The sequence below is a fragment of the Callithrix jacchus genome, chromosome 5, assembly GCF_049354715.1.
Source record: "Callithrix jacchus isolate 240 chromosome 5, calJac240_pri, whole genome shotgun sequence".
In the NCBI taxonomy this organism is placed as follows: Eukaryota; Metazoa; Chordata; class Mammalia; order Primates; family Cebidae; genus Callithrix; species Callithrix jacchus.
Genome location: NC_133506.1, coordinates 70,079,956 through 70,099,655, shown reverse-complemented (window position 1 = coordinate 70,099,655; position 19,700 = coordinate 70,079,956). Strand labels below are relative to the sequence as shown.

The window sequence follows — 19,700 nt, the reverse complement described above, 5'->3', positions numbered from 1 at the left end:
GATCAACCAGTACCAGCCATTCCAAAATCACACTAAAAGTTAAAGAGCATCAACATAATGAAGAATCTACAACAACCAACAGGCAAAAAGCCACTTAGCATCAAAATGGCAGTATCAAATTCACACATAACAATATTAACCCTAAATGTAAATGGACTAGATGCACCAATCAAAAGACAGACTGGCAAAGTGGATAAAAATCCAAAACCCATCAGTGTGCTGTATCCAGGAAACCCATCTCACATGCAAGGATACACAAAGGCTCAAAATAAAGGGATGGATGAAGATTTACCAAGGAAATGGAGAGCAAAAAAAAAGCAGGAGTTGCAATTCTCATCTCTGATAAAATAGACTTTAAAGCAACAAAGATCAAAAGAGACAAAGAAGGCCATTACATAATGGTAAAAGGATCCATACAACAAGAAGAGCTAACGATCCTAAACATATATGGACCCAATGCAGAAGCGCCCAGATACATAAGGCAAGTTCTTAATGACTTACAAAGAGACTTAGACTCCCACACAATAATAGTGGGAGACTTTAACACTCCACTGTCAATATTAGACAGATCAACCAGACAGAAAATCAACAAGGATATCCAGGGCTTGAACTCAGACCTGGAGCAAGCAAACCTGATAGACATTTACAGAACTCTCCACCCCAAATCCACAGAATATACATTCTTCTCAGCACCACATCACACCTACTTAAAAATGGACCACATAATTGGAAGTAAAGCACTGCTCAACAAATGCAAAACAACTGAAATCATAACAGCCTCTCAGACCATAGTGCAATCAAGTTAGAACTCAGAATACAGAAACCAACCCAGAACCGCACAGCTTCATGGAAACGGAACAACTGGCTCTTGAATGTTGACTGGGTAAATAATGAAATGAAGTCAGAAATAAAGAAGTTCTTTGAAACCAATGAGAACGAAGACACAACATGCCAGAACCTCTGGGACACATTTAAAGCAGTCTCTAGAGGAAAGTATATAGCAATAAGTGCCCATATGAGGAGAATGGAGAGATCCAAAATTGACACCCTATCGTCGAAATTGAAAGAGCTAGAGGAGCAAGATCAAAAAAACTCAAAACCCAGCAGAAGACAAGAAATAACTAAGATCAGAGCTGAACTGAAGGAGATTGAGACACGAAAAACCCTTCAAAAAATCAATAAATCCAAGAACTGGTTTTTTGAAAAGATCAACAAAATAGACAGACCACTAGCCAGATTGATTAAAAATAAAAGAGAGAACAACCAAATAGATGCAATAAAAAATGATAAAGGGGAAATCACCACAGATTCCACAGAAATTCAAACCATCATCAGAGAATATTACAAACAACTCTATGCACATAAACTAGTAAACCTGGAAGAAATGGATAAATTCCTGGACTCCTGTGTCCTCCCAAGCCTAAACCAGGAGGAAGCCGAAACTATGAATAGACCAATAACAAGGGCAGAAGTCGAGGCAGCAATTAAGAGCCTACCACACAAAAAAAGCCCAGGTCCAGACGGGTTCACAGCCGAATTCTACCAGACACACAAAGAGGAGCTGGTACCATTCCTTCTAAAACTATTTCAAACAATCCAAAAAGAGGGAATACTTCCCAAATCATTTTACGAGACCAACATCATCCTGATACCAAAACCCGGCAGAGACCGAATAAGAAACGAAAACTTCAGGCCAATATCCATGATGAGCATAGATGCAAAAATCTTCAATAAAATATTGGCAAGCTGAATGCAACAGCAAATCAAAAAACTTATTCACCATGATCAAGCAGGATTCATCCCGGGGATGCAAGGCTGGTTCTACATACGCAAGTCTATAAACGTAATTCACCACATAAACAGAACCAAAAACAAAAACCACATGATGATTTCAATTGACGCAGAGAGGGCATTTGACAAAATTCAACAGCCCTTTATGCTAAAAACCCTCAATAAACTCGGTATCGATGGAACGTATCTCAAAGTAATAAAAGCTATTTATGACAAACCGACAGCCAATATCATACTGAATGGGCAAAAACTGGAAGCATTCCCTTTGAAATCTGGCACTAGACAAGGATGCCCTCTTTCACCACTCCTATTCAATATAGTACTGGAAGTTCTAGCCAGAGCGATCAGGCAAGAAAAAGAAATAAAGGGTATTCAAATAGGAAAGGTGGAAGCCAAATTGTCTCTATTTGCAGACGACATGATAGTATACCTAGAAGACCCCATTGCCTCAGCCCAAAAACTCCTGAAACTGATAAGCAACTTCAGCAAAATCTCAGGATATAAAATCAATGTGCAAAAATCACAAGCATTCATCTACACCAATAACAGACTTAAAGAAAGCCAAATCAAGAGCGAACTGCCATTCGCAATTGCTACAAAAAGAATAAAATATCTTGGAATACAACTGACAAGGAACGTAAGGGACCTCTTCAAGGAGAACTACAAACCACTGCTCAACGAAATCAGAGAGGACACTAACAGATGGAGAAACATTCCATGTTCATGATTAGGAAGAATTAATATCGTGAAAATGGCTATACTGCCCAAAGTAATTTACAGAATCAACGCTATCCCCATCAAGCTACCATTGACTTTCTTCACAGAACTGGAAAATCCACCATGAACTTCATATGGAACCAAAAGAGAGCCCGCATAGCCAAGTCAATTCTAAGCAAAAAGAACACAGCGGGGGGCATCACACTACCGGATTTCAAACTATACTACAAGGCTACAGTAATCAAAACAGCATGGTACTGGTACCAAAACAGAGATATAGACCAATGGAACAAAACAGAGGCACCGGAGGCAACACAACATACATACAACTATACAATCTTTGATAAACCCAACAAAAACAAGCAATGGGGCAAGGATTCCATGTTTAACAAATGGTGCTGGGAAAACTGGCTAGCCATGTGCAGAAAGCAGAAACTGGACCCCTTCCTGACACCTGACACTAAAATTAACTCCAGATGGATTAAAGACTTAAACATAAGACCTGGCACCATAAAAACCCTAGAAGGAAATCTAGGCAAAAGTATCCAGGACATAGGAGTAGGCAAGGACTTCATGAAGAAAACACCAAAAGCATTGGCAACAAAAGCCAAAATAGACAAATGGGACCTAATGAAACTCCACAGCTTCTGCACGGCAAAAGAAACAGTCACTAGAGTGGATCGGCAACCAACAGAATGGGAAAAAATTTTCGCAGTCTACCCATCTGACAAAGGGCTGATATCCAGAATTTAAAAAGAACTCAAATAGATTTACAGGAAGAAAACAAACAAGCCCATTCAAAAGTGGGCAAAGGACATGAAGAGATACTTTACGAAAGAAGACATATATGAGGCCAACAATCATATGAAAAAATGCTCATCGTCACTGGTCATCAGAGAGATGCAAATCAAAACCACATTGAGATACCATCTCACGCCAGTTAGAATGGCGATCATTAAAAAATCTGGAGACAACAGATGCTGGAGAGGATGTGGAGAAAAAGGAACACTTCTACACTGTTGGTGGGAGTGTAAATTAGTTCAATCATTGTGGAAGACAGTGTGGCGATTCCTCAAGGCCTTAGAAATAGAAATTCCATTTGACCCAGCAATCCCATTACTGGGTATATATCCAAAGGACTATAAATCATTCTACTATAAGGACACATGTACACGAATGTTCATTGCAGCACTGTTTACAATAGCAAAGACCTGGAATCAACCCAAATGCCCATTGATAATAGACTGGATTGGAAAAATGTGGCACATATACACCATGGAATATTATGCAGCAATCAGAAATGATGAGTTTGTGTCGTTTGTAGGGACATGGATGAATCTGGAGAACATCATCCTCAGCAAACTGACACAAGAACAGAAAATGAAACACCGCATATTCTCACTCATAGGTGGGTGATGAAAAATGAGAACACATGGACATAGAAAGGGGAGTACTAAACACTGGGGTCTATTGGGGGGAAAAGGGGAGGGCCAGTGGGAGGGGGAGGTGGGGAGGGATAGCCTGGGGAGAAATGCCAAATGTGGGTGAAGGGGAGAAGAAAAGCAAAGCACACTGCCATGTGTGTACCTACGCAACTGTCTTGCATGCTCTGCTCATGTACCCCAAAACTGTAATTTAATAAAAAATTAAAAAAAAAAAAACCAAAATAAAAAACATAAGACCCAGCACCATAAAAACCCTAGAAGGAAATCTAGGCAAAACCATCCAGGACATAGGAATAGGCAAGGACTTCATGAACAAAACACCAAAAGCATTGGCAACAAAAGCCAAAATAGACAAATGGGACCTAATGAAACTCCACACGTTTTGCACAGCAAAAGAAACAGTCTGTAGTGTGAATCGGCAACCAACAGGATGGGAAAAAAGTTTTGCAGTTTACCCATCTGACAAAGGGCTGATATCCAGAGTTTACAAAGAACTCAAACAGATTTACAGGAAAAAAACAAACAAGCCCATTGAAAACTGGGCAAAGGATATGAACAGACACTTTACGAGGCCAACAATCATATGAAAAAATGCTCATCGTCACTGGTCATCAGAGAGATGCAAATCAAAATCACATTGAGATACTATCTCACGGCAGTTCGAATGGCGATCATTAAAAAATCTGGAGATAACAGATGCTGGAGAGGATGTGGAGAAAAAGGAACACTTTTACACTGTTGGTGGGAGTGTAAATTAGTCCAACCATTGTGGAAGACGGTGTGGCGATTCCTCAAGGCCTTAGAAATAGAAATCCCATTTGACCCAGCAATCCCATTACTGGGCATATATCCAAAGGTCTATAAATCGTTCTACTACAAGGACACATGCAGACGAATGTTCATTGCAGCACTGTTTACAATAGCAAAGACCTGGAATCAACCCAAATGCCCATCGATGATAGACTGGATTGGGAAAATGTAGCACATATACACCATGGAATATTATGCAGCAATCAGAAATGATGAGTTCATGTCGTTTGTAGGGACATGGATGAATCTGGAGAACATCATTCTCAGCAAACTGACACAAGAACAGAAAATGAAACACCGCATATTCTCACTCATAGGCGGGTGATGAAAAATGAGAACACATGGACACAGAGAGGGGAGTACTAAACACTGGGATCTACAGGGGGGAAAGGGGAGGGCCAGTGGGAGGGGGAGGTGGGGAGGGATTGCCAGGGGAGAAATACCAAATGTGGGTGAAGGAAAGAAAGCAAACAAAACACACTGCAATGTGTGTACCTGTGCAACTGTATTGCATGCTCTGCACATGTACCCCAAAACCTAAAATGCAATAAAAACAAAAAAAAAAAAGATAAATGAGAACACATGGACACAGAAAGGGGGTACTAAACACTGGGGTCTATTGGGTGGAAAAGGGGAGGGTCAGTGGGAGGGGGAGGTGGGGAGGGATAGCCTGGGGAGAAATGCCAAATGTGGGTGAAGGGGAGAAGGAAAGAAAAGCACACTGCCATGTGTGTTCCTATGGAACTGTCTTACATGCTCTGCTCATATACCCCAAAACCTAAAATCCAATAAAAAATTAAAAAGAAAAAAAAAGAAAGATATTTAGTATATCAAAGGGATACCAGTATCCCCATGTTTACTGCAGCACTATTCACAATAACCAAACTACAGAATCAACCTAAATGTTCATCAATATATGACTGTGGTTGTGAGTAACGGAAATGTGATACACTGGGGTCTGTTGTGGGAACAGGGGAGGGACAGCTGGGGGTGGGGAGGTGGGAAGAGAGAGCATGGGGAGAAATGCCAGATGTAGGTGAAGGGGAGGAAGGCAGTAAATCACACCGAAACGTGTGTACCTATGCAACTATGTTGCATGTTCTTCACATGTACCCCAAAACCTAAAATGCAATAAAAAATATATAAAATAAATTAGAGAAGCAAAAAAAGAAAGAAAATGTGATATATGTACACAGTGGAATACTATTTAGCCATAAAAAAATAAAATCATGCAATTGACGGCAACATGGATGAAAACATTAAGTGACATTAAGTGAAATAATTCAGGCACAGAAAAATTACTGTATGTTCTCACTCATATGGAAGCTAAAATTTAAAAGAAAGTTTTTGGAAGTAGAGAGTAGAATTGTGGGTAACAGAGGCTGAGAAAGGTAAGGGGGAGTGGAAGATGGGGAGAGGTTGTTTTATGGATACGAAATGATAGCTAGATAGGGGGAATGAATTCTAGTCTTCTTCTGCATTGTAGGGTGAATATGGTTAACTTTTCTTTTTTTTTTTTTTGAGACAGAGTCTCACTCTGTCACTCAAGCTGGAGTACAGTGATGCAATCTCAGCTCACTGCAATCTTTGCCTCTGGGGTTCAAGCCATTCTGCCTCAGCCTCCCTAGTAGCTAGGATTACAGGTGTGCACCACCACACCTGGTTTGGTTAACTAATAGTTTTAAATAGCTAGAGGAGTGGATTTTCCAAGTTCATAGCACAAAGAAATGGTGAATGTTTGAGGTGATGGATATGTTATAGTCTTATTTGACCATTACACATTGTTTACACATATAGAAATATCACTGTGTATACCATAAATATGTAGTTATACAAGTCCACAAAAAACAAAAGGAAGCCAGGTGTGGTGTCACAGGCCTGTGATCTCAGCTACCTGCAAGACTGAGGCAGAAAGAATTCCTGAGCTATGGTGGTCAAGGCCAGCCTCGGCAACATAGCAAGTCATCATGTTTAAAAAAAAACACACACAAACAAAAGTAAAAGCAAAATAATTCATCCTATACATAGACTATGGGTGAAACTTAACGGCTTGCTTCTAATGAACAGAATGTGTTAAGTGATAACACGATGTTGCTTCCTACATTAGGTTTGAAGAGGTTCTCTACCGCAGACTGCTCGCCTTGAAACCCAGCCCCCATGTTGTGAGAAAACTTAGCCACAAAGAGAGCCTAGGAGTTCCAGTGTAGAATATTTGGGTATCCTGCCCCAACTAAAGTTCCAACCAATAGCCGCCGTAAGCAACAGACATCTTAGTGAACAAATCTTCAGATGATTCTAGTCCCTCAGCCTTTGACTTATCCCAAGTGAAGCTGAAGGGAGCAGAGGGAAGCTGTCCTGGCCAAGGTTTTCCCAAACCACAGATTGGTGAACTAAACAAATGTTCTAAGCCACTCAAATTTGGGTAATTTGTTAGGAAAAAATAACCAGAAAAATAAATTTAAACAAGGATATAATAAGCAATAGAATAACAGACCCAGTAGAAATTATTCTCCTTTAAAGTAATGACAACTCTAATGGGAAGCAGCAGAACTTTTCTAACTGTATGAATTAGGAAAGCAAATTTATATGATAAATACATATAATTTATATGATAAACTTCCTCCTCAGTGGTTCTTATGTCTTTCTTATGAGAAAGAAACCAGGTGCTGGGTCTCATAAGAAAGACATAAGAACTACTGAGGAGGAAGTTTAGAAAAAGTTCCCATTGATTACAAATTCCAATGACTAAGCCAGTGAGCCTTTTAGAATTTGTCCCCTGAGTTATGAAATAAGGAAGATGAGGAAGGAAGGAGATATATAATTTGAAGTATAAAGTTGAAAAAACTAGAAATATTTGATTAATAACCAAAAATCAGACATTGTACCTGATTCAAGGAACTAAAATTTTTAAAGTGATCAGCAGCTTTGGATTCATCAGTCTAGGATTCAATCTTCATTTTCATTTCCTCAATGAGGAAATTAAAAAAATTATGGAATCAGTTTTAACAATCTCAAAAGTAAAACAAATGTAGTGTCATTTGAGTGTTAAGCTATTCAATGCGATTTCCCCTTTACCTCATTTGTATGGAGAAGGGAAGAGCAGCTCATCTTTATATTGTAACAAAATGCTTTTCCATATCATATAAATTGGCTCTGAAATTTTGAAATTCATACAACTAATTTGACTCTTTGTTCCTGATAAATGCCTGGACATTACCTGATTTCTAGTTGCTGCACTCCTGGAAGTTGTTCTTTGAATAGGTTGAAGTATTTATTCAATGAATTATGTATTGAGCTAGAAAAGCATAGCTACTCATCTACATTTAAGCAAAAGGAGGTAAATGCAGGGAACTCTGGTTTCTGCGAATGTAGGATCTGTGCAAGAATAGAATTTAGCCCCAGGGTTGTATAAGAGAACCAGGTGCTGGGTCAAAAGAGGATCTAACTGTGAACTGCAACATGATAAATTAGCTCAGTTTCCAATGAGGAAAGATGACAGCCCAGATTTAATCTTGAGCTTCATAGATAGTTCAAATCTACACATGACTCCATGACTTATAATGAGCTAATGAAACATAATGCAATAAATAGTTGACACAGTCAGCATATTCTGTGGCCAAGAATTGACAGAAATGGGAGTGAAGAGAGAGGCACTGGGTTGGAGACAAAAGGTGTGACTGGAGAAAAAAAATCAATGGGATCTGTCTTTGCAAGCCTGACTCTCATCATGTCATGGAGTCAGCAAGGCATAAGCTGGCCATACACTCCTTCAAGAAGCATAAAGTGAAATTAAAGACATTCTACTACTTGAATTTCTATTCTTACATAAGACAACTCGTAATAAGCAACAGGACTGAAAATGAATTCTCCTAAAATGTGATTCGGTACTGGCATAAATGTGATTCAGTACTAACTCAACATATTAGAATCAAGAATCCAAAAAGAAACCTACATTTTTATAGTCAACTGATTTTCAACAAGGGTATTAAAAAAATGAGAAACAAATAGATTTTTCAACAAATGGTGCTGGGACAACTGTATATCCACGTGCAAGAGAATAAAGGTGGATTTCCACCAAATGTCATATATAAAACTAACAAAATAGAACCACTAAAATTATAAAATTCCTAGGAGAAAACATAGCCATAGATCTTTGTGACTGCAGAAAAATAGATTAACTGGACTTCATCGAAATGCGAAACTTCTGTGCTTGAACGGAGACCATTGAGAAAGAAAAAGGAGGTTGGGCATGGTGGCTTACATCTGTAATCCCAACATTTTGGGAGGCTGAGGTGGGAGGATTGCTTGACCTCAGTTCAAGATCAGCCTAGGCAACTTAGTGAGACCTTCTCTCTACAACTTAAAATTATAGAAATTTTTAAAACATAATAAATCATAAGAAAGAGAGTAAAAAGGAAAGCCATTGAAAATATTTGGAAACAATATATCTGATAAGGGACTTACACCTAGAGTATATAAAGAACTCTTAAAATTCTGAAATTTAAGATAACCCAATTTTAGAGTGGGCAAATGATTTGAATAGACATTTCCCAAGGAAGATATACAAATGGCTCATAAGCACATGAAAAGAGGCTTACAGTCATTCATCATTAGGGAAATGTAAATCAAAACCACAATGACATGATACCACTTTATACCTCTGGGTTGGAATCCTTTTTAAATCAAAAATATGAAAAATGCTGGCAAAGATGTGAAGAAGTTAGAACCTTCATACAATGCTGATGAGAATGTAAAATGGTGCAACCACTTTGAAAAGCAGACTGTCAGCTCCTCAAAAGCTTAAGCATTGAGTTACTATAGGACCCAGAAATTCAACTCCTAAGTATATACCCAAGAGAAGAACACATACGCAAACACAAAAACTTGTACATAAAAGGTCACAGCAGGATGATTAATAGCCAAAACGTGGAAACAACCCAAAGGTCCATCAACTGATAAATGGCTAAATAAAATGAATGGTACGTCCATACAGTGGAACAATACTCAGCAGAAAGATGAAATTAAGTACTGATACATGTTACAACACAATGAACCTTCAAAATGTTATACTAAGTAGACGAAGCCAGACACAAAAGACCACCACATATTGTGTGATCCAGTCGATATGTGGTGTCCAGAATGGGCTAATGTATGGAAACAAAATAGATTGCTGGTTCTTTTGAGGGTCATGAAAATGTCCTATAATTGATGATGGTGATGTTTATGCAACACTGTGACTACACTAAGAGACCATGATTTGTACACATTCAATGGGTAAACAGTGTGGTATAAGAATTTTGTCTCAGTAAAGTTTTTTAAAAAATTCAGTGGTAGGATCTAGATACATCTCTTAATTTTCTACTTTGGATATACATACTGTAGGTGATTTGTAAAAAAGCACAATATATTTAAAATGAAAGGTAAATGAAGAAAGTGCCTAACATTTCAAGTAGTTTTTAAATTAAAACATTTGCATTTTGGAGAACAGTACTATGGCCTTTCTGTACAAGTTATCCTGAAATTCATGAAATAAATATACACAGATTCTGTATCCATTTACAAAAGTAAAGATAAGAAATAAGACAATTTCTGAAACATTCCATTAAACATTATCCTGTGATTTAATCTGGCTTGCCTAACCATGGCAATAGAGAAATCACTAAAAAATACTTCACAGGAAAAAAAAAGCCTCTCAACTTCTGTGAGGAATACTAATAATTCCCAGCTTTCCTAAGGATCTTTGGAAATGATCCTTATTTTAAAAATGTATGTACTTATCAGGAGAAAAGGATAGAATGAAAGCCAGAGGTTAAGAAAAAAGTGCATTATAAAGATAATAAAATTATCCTAAAAATACAAAAGAAAGCCATCCACTTCAATCAGTATCCTAAAGCATTCGACACCATTTCACCACCTATAAATTAACTGTAGACATGTTAGGTTTCATACATACTTCACTGCTGCTTTGACCCAATTTCTTCTTTGAATCCTGTGTCTCATCTAAATTAAATGATGTAGCCTCTGCTGCAGGTTGTTGTTTTAGGGGATCAGTCCATTCTAGTTGGTGTTGTCTCATAACTACCTGTGAAAGTATTTTTGTTACTGATTGTATCAATCACCTTATTGTTAAATTGTGGTAATAATATTTAGCTCTAACATATACACTTTGAAAAACATCAACACATATATGGATTCACCTTTTCCTTGTGTGTACACATTCTTGTCTATTACTGAATTCAGTTAAGGACACAGAAGGTGCTATCTTTCTGCCAAATCAGTTTTCTGTTAACTTAGACAATAGATTCACCCACTATTCACTCATCCCTGAAACATCTGCAATGCTTAACAACCTACTGAAGTCTCAAAAAGAAATCGGGTGGGGCTGCTGGTGGTACATCCCACACTGTGAAATGTTTTTCCCTCTTTTTTATTAGAAGCTCCAATCAACTTCAGAGTTCCTTGCGTATTCAGTTTCCTGCTCAGATCCTTCCAAAAGATTCCTATCTCAGAATACAAGTAAAATTGCAATGGCCTTTGAGGCTCTGGGTTACCTGGCCTCTACCTCCCTCCTGACCTCAGCTTCTACAAGTGTCTCCCCTACTCAGTCCATTCTCACTATATGTGAATCCTGCCACCTCTCATTAGTTTAAAAATGGGGACTCAATGCCAAACAAATAAATCACAGATAAACACAGTTACCTTTGTACTGGTCAAAGTTATATCCGAATGACAGGCAGTGAGCCTTGAAATGAAAATTATGAGCAAACTGTTTGTAAAAACATTCAAAGAAATTATAAATACCAGTGGTAAGATTACATTTAACATAGCTTTGCTGAAATTCACATCTGCCCCAAATTATGATTTATTAAAAAGTAAATGCCTTTAAAGAATTGAGAGGTCATAACTAGTAATTTGAGACTGAAATCATCTCAGATTTAAGTCAAATTGATATGAATAAAAATAAAGTTATACCAACTTACATACATTGCAAAACTACTGAAGGAAAAGTATTGTGGAAAAATATACTGAAGTATAGTAGTATACTTCAGTTCACCTGGAAAATCTGAAATTAATGGTCAAAGTAACCCTCCTAGCTTAATCTTAATTTCAAAATACCCATGTCAGGTATAAGCATTTCTGTTTATCTGCTTCACCATGGTCTCCAAACATGGCCATAAAGGCATTGCAATGATCATTTCAGCAGCATAAGACAACACTATGAACGTTAATCTGTACCTACTAACACTTTAACTGAGCTTACAATTTCACAGTAACACAATTTCTTTACTCAAAGTAAAGTATCTTTGTTTTAACAGCAAATACATTTATGATCTATCTATCTATATATTTTTACACGTTAAATACTTTATTCACATTGTTTACAAACTATATATTTTTATATTCACCTAGATAAAACATTTAGCCATAATCAAATATTACTTTAAATTTTCTTTTAGAAAGGTTGAAAAATATTTATCTTTCTTAATACTTACTTCCTCAGTCTCTTGTAGTAGAAGACTCGGCTTTTCACTCTGAGATTGAATATTACTGGCAAGAGCCTGAAACTGGTCATGGAGAGAACTGATTGTCTTTTCTTGTCTGTTCACTTTCTTGTGAGCATCATCCAGTTGCTGTCGAAGCAACGTATTTTCATTTTATAATTGAAATAATCTCTCTTCTACAGATTCCTGCTTTGCAATGTATTTCTTCAGTTTTCTTCGTTGAATTTGGTGCATTTGTTCAATTTCTTTCTTCTGACATTGTGTTTGGCTGAGGTCTCTTTGCACACGTTCCAAAATCAAATTCTGTTCTCCAACAGCATCTCTTGCATTATCGAGCTGAATTTGTAGGCTAATTTCATTTTCCACATTAGAATGTTTTTCAGAAAGAATCTCATTCCTAGCTCGTAGGTCAGACATATCAGCCTTCATTTTGTCCTGTAAGCCACAAAAATAGTTATAAAGAGCAGAGGAGCAAGTAAACCACCCCTCTCAGCCTAAATTGCCTAAAGTTAGCTAAAGGAGACCCAGTATAGCCTCCTCCTTCCAAGATAAGGTACCCAAGCATATCTTTGTACCCACAGCTCACAAGATAATTTCTGCCAAAAAACCCCCAAAAAACAAAAAACCTGTTCTCTTCCCCAGCTACCAGCCGTGGGAGTGAGACAGCCATGGGAGCAAGATAACCACGCAGAAAATATACATATTCTCAAGGTTGTAAACTTGTCACAAGTCAATGACTAACTGTCTTTGTTTAAACCTATTTTTTTCTCCTGCTTTATCTTCCCATACCAAAACTAATATAAGCAAAGAATTTTCCTTTGACTGGGGCTGGCAGGCATTACAGGCAGTAAGGCCATTGTCAGCTGGAGCTCCAATAAAGAGGTTCTCTTGTGTCTCTTGGTCTCTCTGTTCTTGTTGGCATGAATTTCCACAACAGACAGAGGAAATTTCCCAATGTACCTTAAGTGCTTTTTTTTTCCTGAGAATATCCTGTAGCTATTTTATTTTTCTACCATTTTTATTGTCAGTTATATAAGAATTACATTTATTCATAAATGCTAAATCTAAGCATTATATTAGTTGCTTTTTTTTTTGAGACAGGGTCTCACTCCATCACTCAGGTTAGAGGGCAGTGGCACAATCAAGACTCACTGCAGCCTTGGCCTTCTGGGCTCAGGTGATCCTCCCACTTCAGCCTCCTGAGTAGATGAGACTAGAGGTGCACATCCCAACACCCGGCTAAATTTATTTGTAATTTTTGTAGAGATAGGGTTTTGCCATGTTGCCCAGGCTGTTCTGGAACTCCTGAGCTCAAGTGACTCACCCACCTCAGCCTCCCAAAGCGATGGGATTACAGGCATGAGCCACTGCACCTGGCCTTGTACCAAGCACTTCTACATACATCACTGAGCTCATTTATATCATAATTCTGAAAGGAGAGGTCAAAAATATGCAAGCTGCAGGATTTTCCCCAGGTCCTCTTACTTTACTTCTAGTGCTCGTCCACCAAATCATGGTTACTTCTGTGTTGTAAATATGTAAATATAAAAGAAGCTTTTTAATTCAAAACACCAGTGGTAAAAAAGAAGTTATAGAGCGTTTCTTAGAAAATCCTCAGACTATCTGCTATTGCAATAACTTCTGTTTCCTCTTTACAGTGTTTGAAACAGAAATAAGCATGAAACAGGGGAAAATACACTGAAGTAGTTTTCTAAGAACAAAATAGTTATCAACAAATCATCCCTAAGTTTCTGTTATGGCATATCATTGTTTTCAAAGCTCTTTGTGCTGAAATGAGATGCTACTTGGAGCAAACTGTGACGTCCCCAAAAGTAAGGGGTATGGCATCTGAAGTACGGCCTCTGAACTGGCTATACATTTCATCCTTACTACCAGTAGAAATAATTATCTAACCTCTCCATTAATATATTAGAAAGATAAAATCATGTCTGAAAGCTGGAATGTTTGTTGTTAGCAAGGGTTTTGAGATTGTGGAAAGATCATCAATTCCTATGAATAATAACAAATGTTTCTCCTTTGGATAAGGCCACTGTGAAAGTCACTACTTGACCCTTGCAGACAAATGAAGTTGAATTAAGAAAATGACGTTATACAATGGGCCAAAAGTTCCAGAACCACTGTCACCACCCCCAAATATGTGTGTGTGTGTGTGAGATTCAAAAATCCATTAGAATTCCAAGTTGCATAGAGTTGTTTTTAAAATTACATTCACCTACAAAAACATATCTGAAAATGGCCAAAGAAAATACCTCAGAATCCATTTTCTTTTGAGCCGTTTCTAGCTCCTTTTGTTTACTGGTCAGAATCTGATCTTGTACTATTCTGGCATTCTGTTCTTCAAAAAGTTGCTGCTGGGCATCTGTTTGCTGCTGCTTGACATAGAGATAACATAGAGGTGTTTGTCTAATAGCACTGAAAAAAAGACTAAAGGGTTAATTAAGAGCAGAGCCTCATTTGGCTGAGCATGGCGGCTCACGCCTGTAATCCCAGCATTTTTGGAGGCCGAGGTCTGAGGATCATGAAGTCAGGAGATGGAGACCATCCTGGCCAACATGGTGAAACCCCATCTCTACTAAAAATACATAAATTAGGCATTGTGGTGCACGCCTGTAGTCCCAGCTACTTCGGAGGCTGAGGCAGGAGAATCACTTAAACCTAGGAGGTGGAGGTTGCAGTGAGCCGAGATTGCACCACTGCACTGCAGCCTGGATAACAGAGTGAGACTCTGCCTAAAAAAAAAGGAAAAAAAAAAAAAAGAGCAGAGCCCCTCTTATAAAATGGTTAAAAGAAAGTAGCCTGTAGTATAGTTTGAAATCCGGTAGTGTGATGCCCCCTGCTGTGTTCTTTTTGCTTAGAATTGACTTGGCTATGTGGGCTCTCTTTTGGTTCCATATGAAGTTCATGGTGGTTTTTTCCAGTTCTGTGAAGAAAGTCAATGGTAGATTGATGGGGATAGCGTTGATTCTGTAAATTACTTTGGGCAGTATAGCCATTTTCACGATATTAATTCTTCCTAACCATGAACATGGAATGTTTCTCCATCTGTTTGTGTCCTCTCTGATTTCACTGGCAAAAGAAACAGTCACTAGAGTGGATCGGCAACCAACAGAATGGGAAAAAATTTTCACAGTCTACCCATCTGACAAAGGGCTGATATCCAGAATTTACAAAGAACTCAAACAGATTTACAGGAAAAAAACAAACAAGCCCATTCAAAAGTGGGCAAAGGATATGAACAGATACTTTACGAAAGAAGACATATATGAGGCCAACAATCATATGAAAAAATGCTCATCGTCACTGGTCATCAGAGAGATGCAAATCAAAACCACATTGAGATACGATCTCACGCCAGTTAGAATGGCGATCATTAAAAAATCTGGAGACAACAGATGCTGGAGAGGATGTGGAGAAAAAGGAACACTTTTACACTGTTGGTGGGAGTGTAAATTAGTTCAACCATTGTGGAAGACAGTGTGGCGATTCCTCAAGGCCTTAGAAATAGAAATTCCATTTGACCCAGCAATCCCATTACTGGGTATATATCCAAAAGACTATAAATCGTTCTACTATAAGGACACATGTACACGAATGTTCATTGCAGCACTGTTTACAATAGCAAAGACCTGGAATCAACCCAAATGCCCATTGATAATAGACTGGATTGGAGAAATGTGGCACATATACACCATAGAATATTATGCAGCAATCAGAAATGATGAGTTTGTGTCGTTTGTAGGGACATGGATGAATCTGGAAAACATCATCCTCAGCAAACTGACACAAGAACAGAAAATGAAACACCGCATATTCTCACTCATAGGTGGGTGATGAAAAATGAGAACACATGGACATAGAAAGGGGAGTACTAAACACTGGGGTCTATTGGGGGGAAAAGGGGAGGGCCAGTGGGAGGGGGAGGTGGGGAGGGATAGCCTGGGGAGAAATACCAAATGTGGGTGAAGGGGAGAAGAAAAGCAAAGCACACTGCCATGTGTGTACCTACACAACTGTCTTGCATGCTCTGCTCATGTACCCCAAAACCTATAATCCAATAAAAAATTAAAAAAAAAAAAAGAAAGTAGCCTGTTAAAACACAAGAACTTTTATCCCTCAAGAATCACTCAAATATTAATTGCATACATAACAATTACATTTGTCAAAGAGGAAAAACAGTTCTTAAATACGGGAAGATACAGCATTGTAAAATAAAATTTCTTTCAAAACATTTAACTAGTGTCATTATAGTTTCAAAGCTATTTAGCCTGTATTTTAACATAAAAATGTGTAAACTCATTTAGTGATTAAACTCTTCTTCCATTCTGAAAACATAAACTGAGCATCTATTTAGATGCCAAGGTTTACAATAAATAATTTTAGCTATAAATGTCATAGTTCATTTTTAAGAGGAGATAACAGTTTTGGTTTGTTTTCAACCTAAATGATATACACGAAGCCAAAAAAAGTATAAGCAATACTGATCAAACATTAAGTTAGAAACATGAAGTTTTCACCAAAGATTAATTTACCAGATCCAAGTTGTTTCTTACCATCCTCAATTCCTTAATAAGTTTTCTCAGAGACCATTTAAGTCCTTGAATCATTTCAGCCTTTCCCCTACATTCCTCTTCTTTTATTCTTAACTGTTCATTAACTTTATTACACAACATTTCGGCATTTTCTTTCTTCTCTTTTTCTTGTTTTAAGGCAAGTCTGCAGTTAAATATGGATATTAAAATGTGTTTTGTTAGAAAATAAACATGTTTATTTTGTCATCTGGCTCTTCCATGTGGTTTATAATCCTCATAAAAACTCCTATGTTCTTGTTTCCTTTCTAGTTCTCATGTTTTTAATTTCTCACTCCATTCTCTTCCGAGGGCCATATATGTTAGTGAAGTAGCGAGGAAAGAAACATTCTGTTAATTGGTAAGTTTCTGCTAGTAAACCTGCGAAGAGCATATTTGAATTTTCTCAGCAAAGTTACAAGTTGAAAATTACTTCTTTTTCATGTTTTGCAAATTGAAAATTAGTTAATTAGATCATTTAGAGTTAGCTAATTTAAAAGAAGTTACTATTTACAAACAAGTTTAGAAATTCACTAGAAATACATTTTCTTTATGAAATATTGTATGTGTAGCCTGAAAAATGACTTACAGTGTAAGATAACACCTTCAGATGTCATTCACACAACGTGTGTCTGCAGACTACTATAATCCAAGACTAGGGAGGACTCAAAATGGCACTGTGAGAACAACCCAGGATTGGAGTTCTCGTGTCTGCGGAGAGGTGAGTCTGAGCTGCATTTCCAGACTGATCTTTGTTGCCCACGGAACGGGGAAATTCCCAAGTGAAGAGGAGACGCGGGACGCCAGGCAGATTTTCCACCTGGCGAAGCCGGCAGCGGGGGTGGCAGCGGCCGGCCCTACCCAGCGCTCCCCACAGGGCGCGCTTGTCCGGGTGCCCCGTTGAACTGGCAACCGGAGATGTGAGAGGGCTGGACTTGAGAGTGAGCTAGACTTGGACAGTGGGCCAGCCCAGGGCATTGCAGGAACAGAGCGTTAGGGTTGGACCAGTAGGACGAACAAAACCGCAATTTCAAACAAGCCCGGTGCAGACGGCCCGAGACGCTCTGAGGGGGAGGGGCGGCCACCATTACCGAGGCAACCCGCCCCAACTGAGATACACGCCCATTGCTGATGCAGCCTGCCGTTGCCGAGGCAACCTGCTACAACAGAGAGACTCTGCTGCAGGGCGTGGCAGAGAACAGCAGAAAAACAGAGCCAGGGCGAGCCTCACAAAGCAGGGCAAAGCCTCGGCAGGCAAACAGTGGCTAGTCTGTGTCCTAGCTGGGCAGGACCTCAACGGACATCCAAAAATAAAGCCCAAACCCCTCAACACAGAGCATTTGAGAAAAAAAGGGTTTTTTTTAATGAGCTCTGTTGCAGCAGAATCAAACATAGCAGTCTAACAACCCTGAATGAACAACAGAGCTCACAGCTCAGCAATTAAGCCCCTATAAAGTACAAACTGTCTCCTCAAGCAGCTCCCTGACCCCTCTATATCCAAAAGACTGACATTAGGCAGGCACCATCCTGGGACGAACATAGCAGAAAAAGAAACTGGTAGCATCCCTCGCTGTGCCACAGCTGCTAGAGGTGCACCCAAGACAAGCAGGGTCTGGAGCGGACCTCAGCAGTCGTACACTGAAGGGGCTAGACTGGTAGAAGGAAAACCAAGCAACAGAAATACTTCATAATCAACATTCAGGGTGTCCACTCAGAGACCCAATCGAAAAGTCAGCAACTACGCAGACGACCAGCGGACAAATCCACAAAGATGGGAAGAAACCAGCGCAAAAAGGTGGAAAACACCCGAAACCAGAACACCTCGCCTCCTAGAAAGGACCAAAACTCCTCACCAGCAAGGGAACAAAGCTGGGCGGAGAATGACTGGGACGAAATGATGGAATTAGACTTCAGAAGATGGATAATGAGAAACTTTTGTGAGCTAAAAGATCATGTATTAAATCAATGCAAAGAAACTAAGAACCTTGAAAAAAGATTTGAAAAAAGATTCGAGGAAATGATAACATAAATGGATAACTTAGAGAGGAATATGAATGAATTAAAGGAGCTGAAAAACACAATACGAGAACTTCGCGAAGCATGCACAAGTTTCAATAGCCGAATTGACCAAGCAGAAGAAAGAATATCTGAAGTCGAAGGCCAACTCAATGAAATAAAAAGAGAAACCAAGATTAGAGAAAAAAGCGCAAAAAGGAATGAACAAAGTCTCCAAGAAATGTGGGACTATGTGAAAAGACCTAACCTACATTTGATAGGTGTACCAGAAGGGGACGAAGAGAATGAATCCAAGCTGGAAAATACTCTTCAGGACATCATCCAGGAAAATGTCCCCCACCTAGCAAGACAGGCCAACACTCAATTGCAAGAAATTCAGAGAACACCACAAAGATATTCCGCAAGAAGAGCAACCCCAAGGCACATAATCGTCAGATTCAATAGGGTTGAAATAAAGGAGAGAATACTAAGGGCAGCCAGAGAGAAAGGTCAGGTCACCCACAAAGGGAAGCCCATCAGACTCACAGCAGATCTCTCAGCAGAAACACTACAAGCCAGAAGAGAGTGGGGGCCAATATTCAAGATTCTTAAAGAAAAGAACTTTCAACCCAGAATTTCATATCCAGCGAAACTGAGCTTCAGAAGTGAAGGAAAAATAAAATCCTTTGTGAACAAGCAAGTACTCAGAGATTTTGTCACCACCAGGCCAGCTTTACAAGAGTTCCTAAAAGAGGCACTACACATAGAAAGGATCAACCAGTACCAGCCATTCCAAAATCACACTGAATGCTAAAGAGCTTCAACATAATGAAGAATCTACAACAACTAACAGG

At 38.8% G+C, this 19,700-nt stretch overlaps 1 protein-coding gene across 5 annotated transcripts in view; it reads right to left on the bottom strand.

Moving 5' to 3' along the window:
- The window catches only part of LOC128932085 (POTE ankyrin domain family member A-like), a 112,235-nt gene that overhangs the window by 19,652 nt on the left and 72,883 nt on the right, over positions 1–19,700 (bottom strand). The window contains exons 13-15 of one of the 5 annotated variants that reach the window (XM_078375500.1): positions 16,837–16,999; positions 14,536–14,658; positions 12,258–12,700 (exon numbers count right to left, since the gene is read on the bottom strand). The exons of the other annotated variants lie outside the window; for them this stretch is intronic. Coding sequence (XP_078231626.1) covers positions 12,419–12,700; positions 14,536–14,658; positions 16,837–16,999 — 568 coding nt within the window. The 3' untranslated portion in view covers positions 12,258–12,418. Of the gene's footprint in view, positions 1–12,257; positions 12,701–14,535; positions 14,659–16,836; positions 17,000–19,700 lie in introns of those variants that run through there. 5 annotated transcript variants of the gene reach the window in all.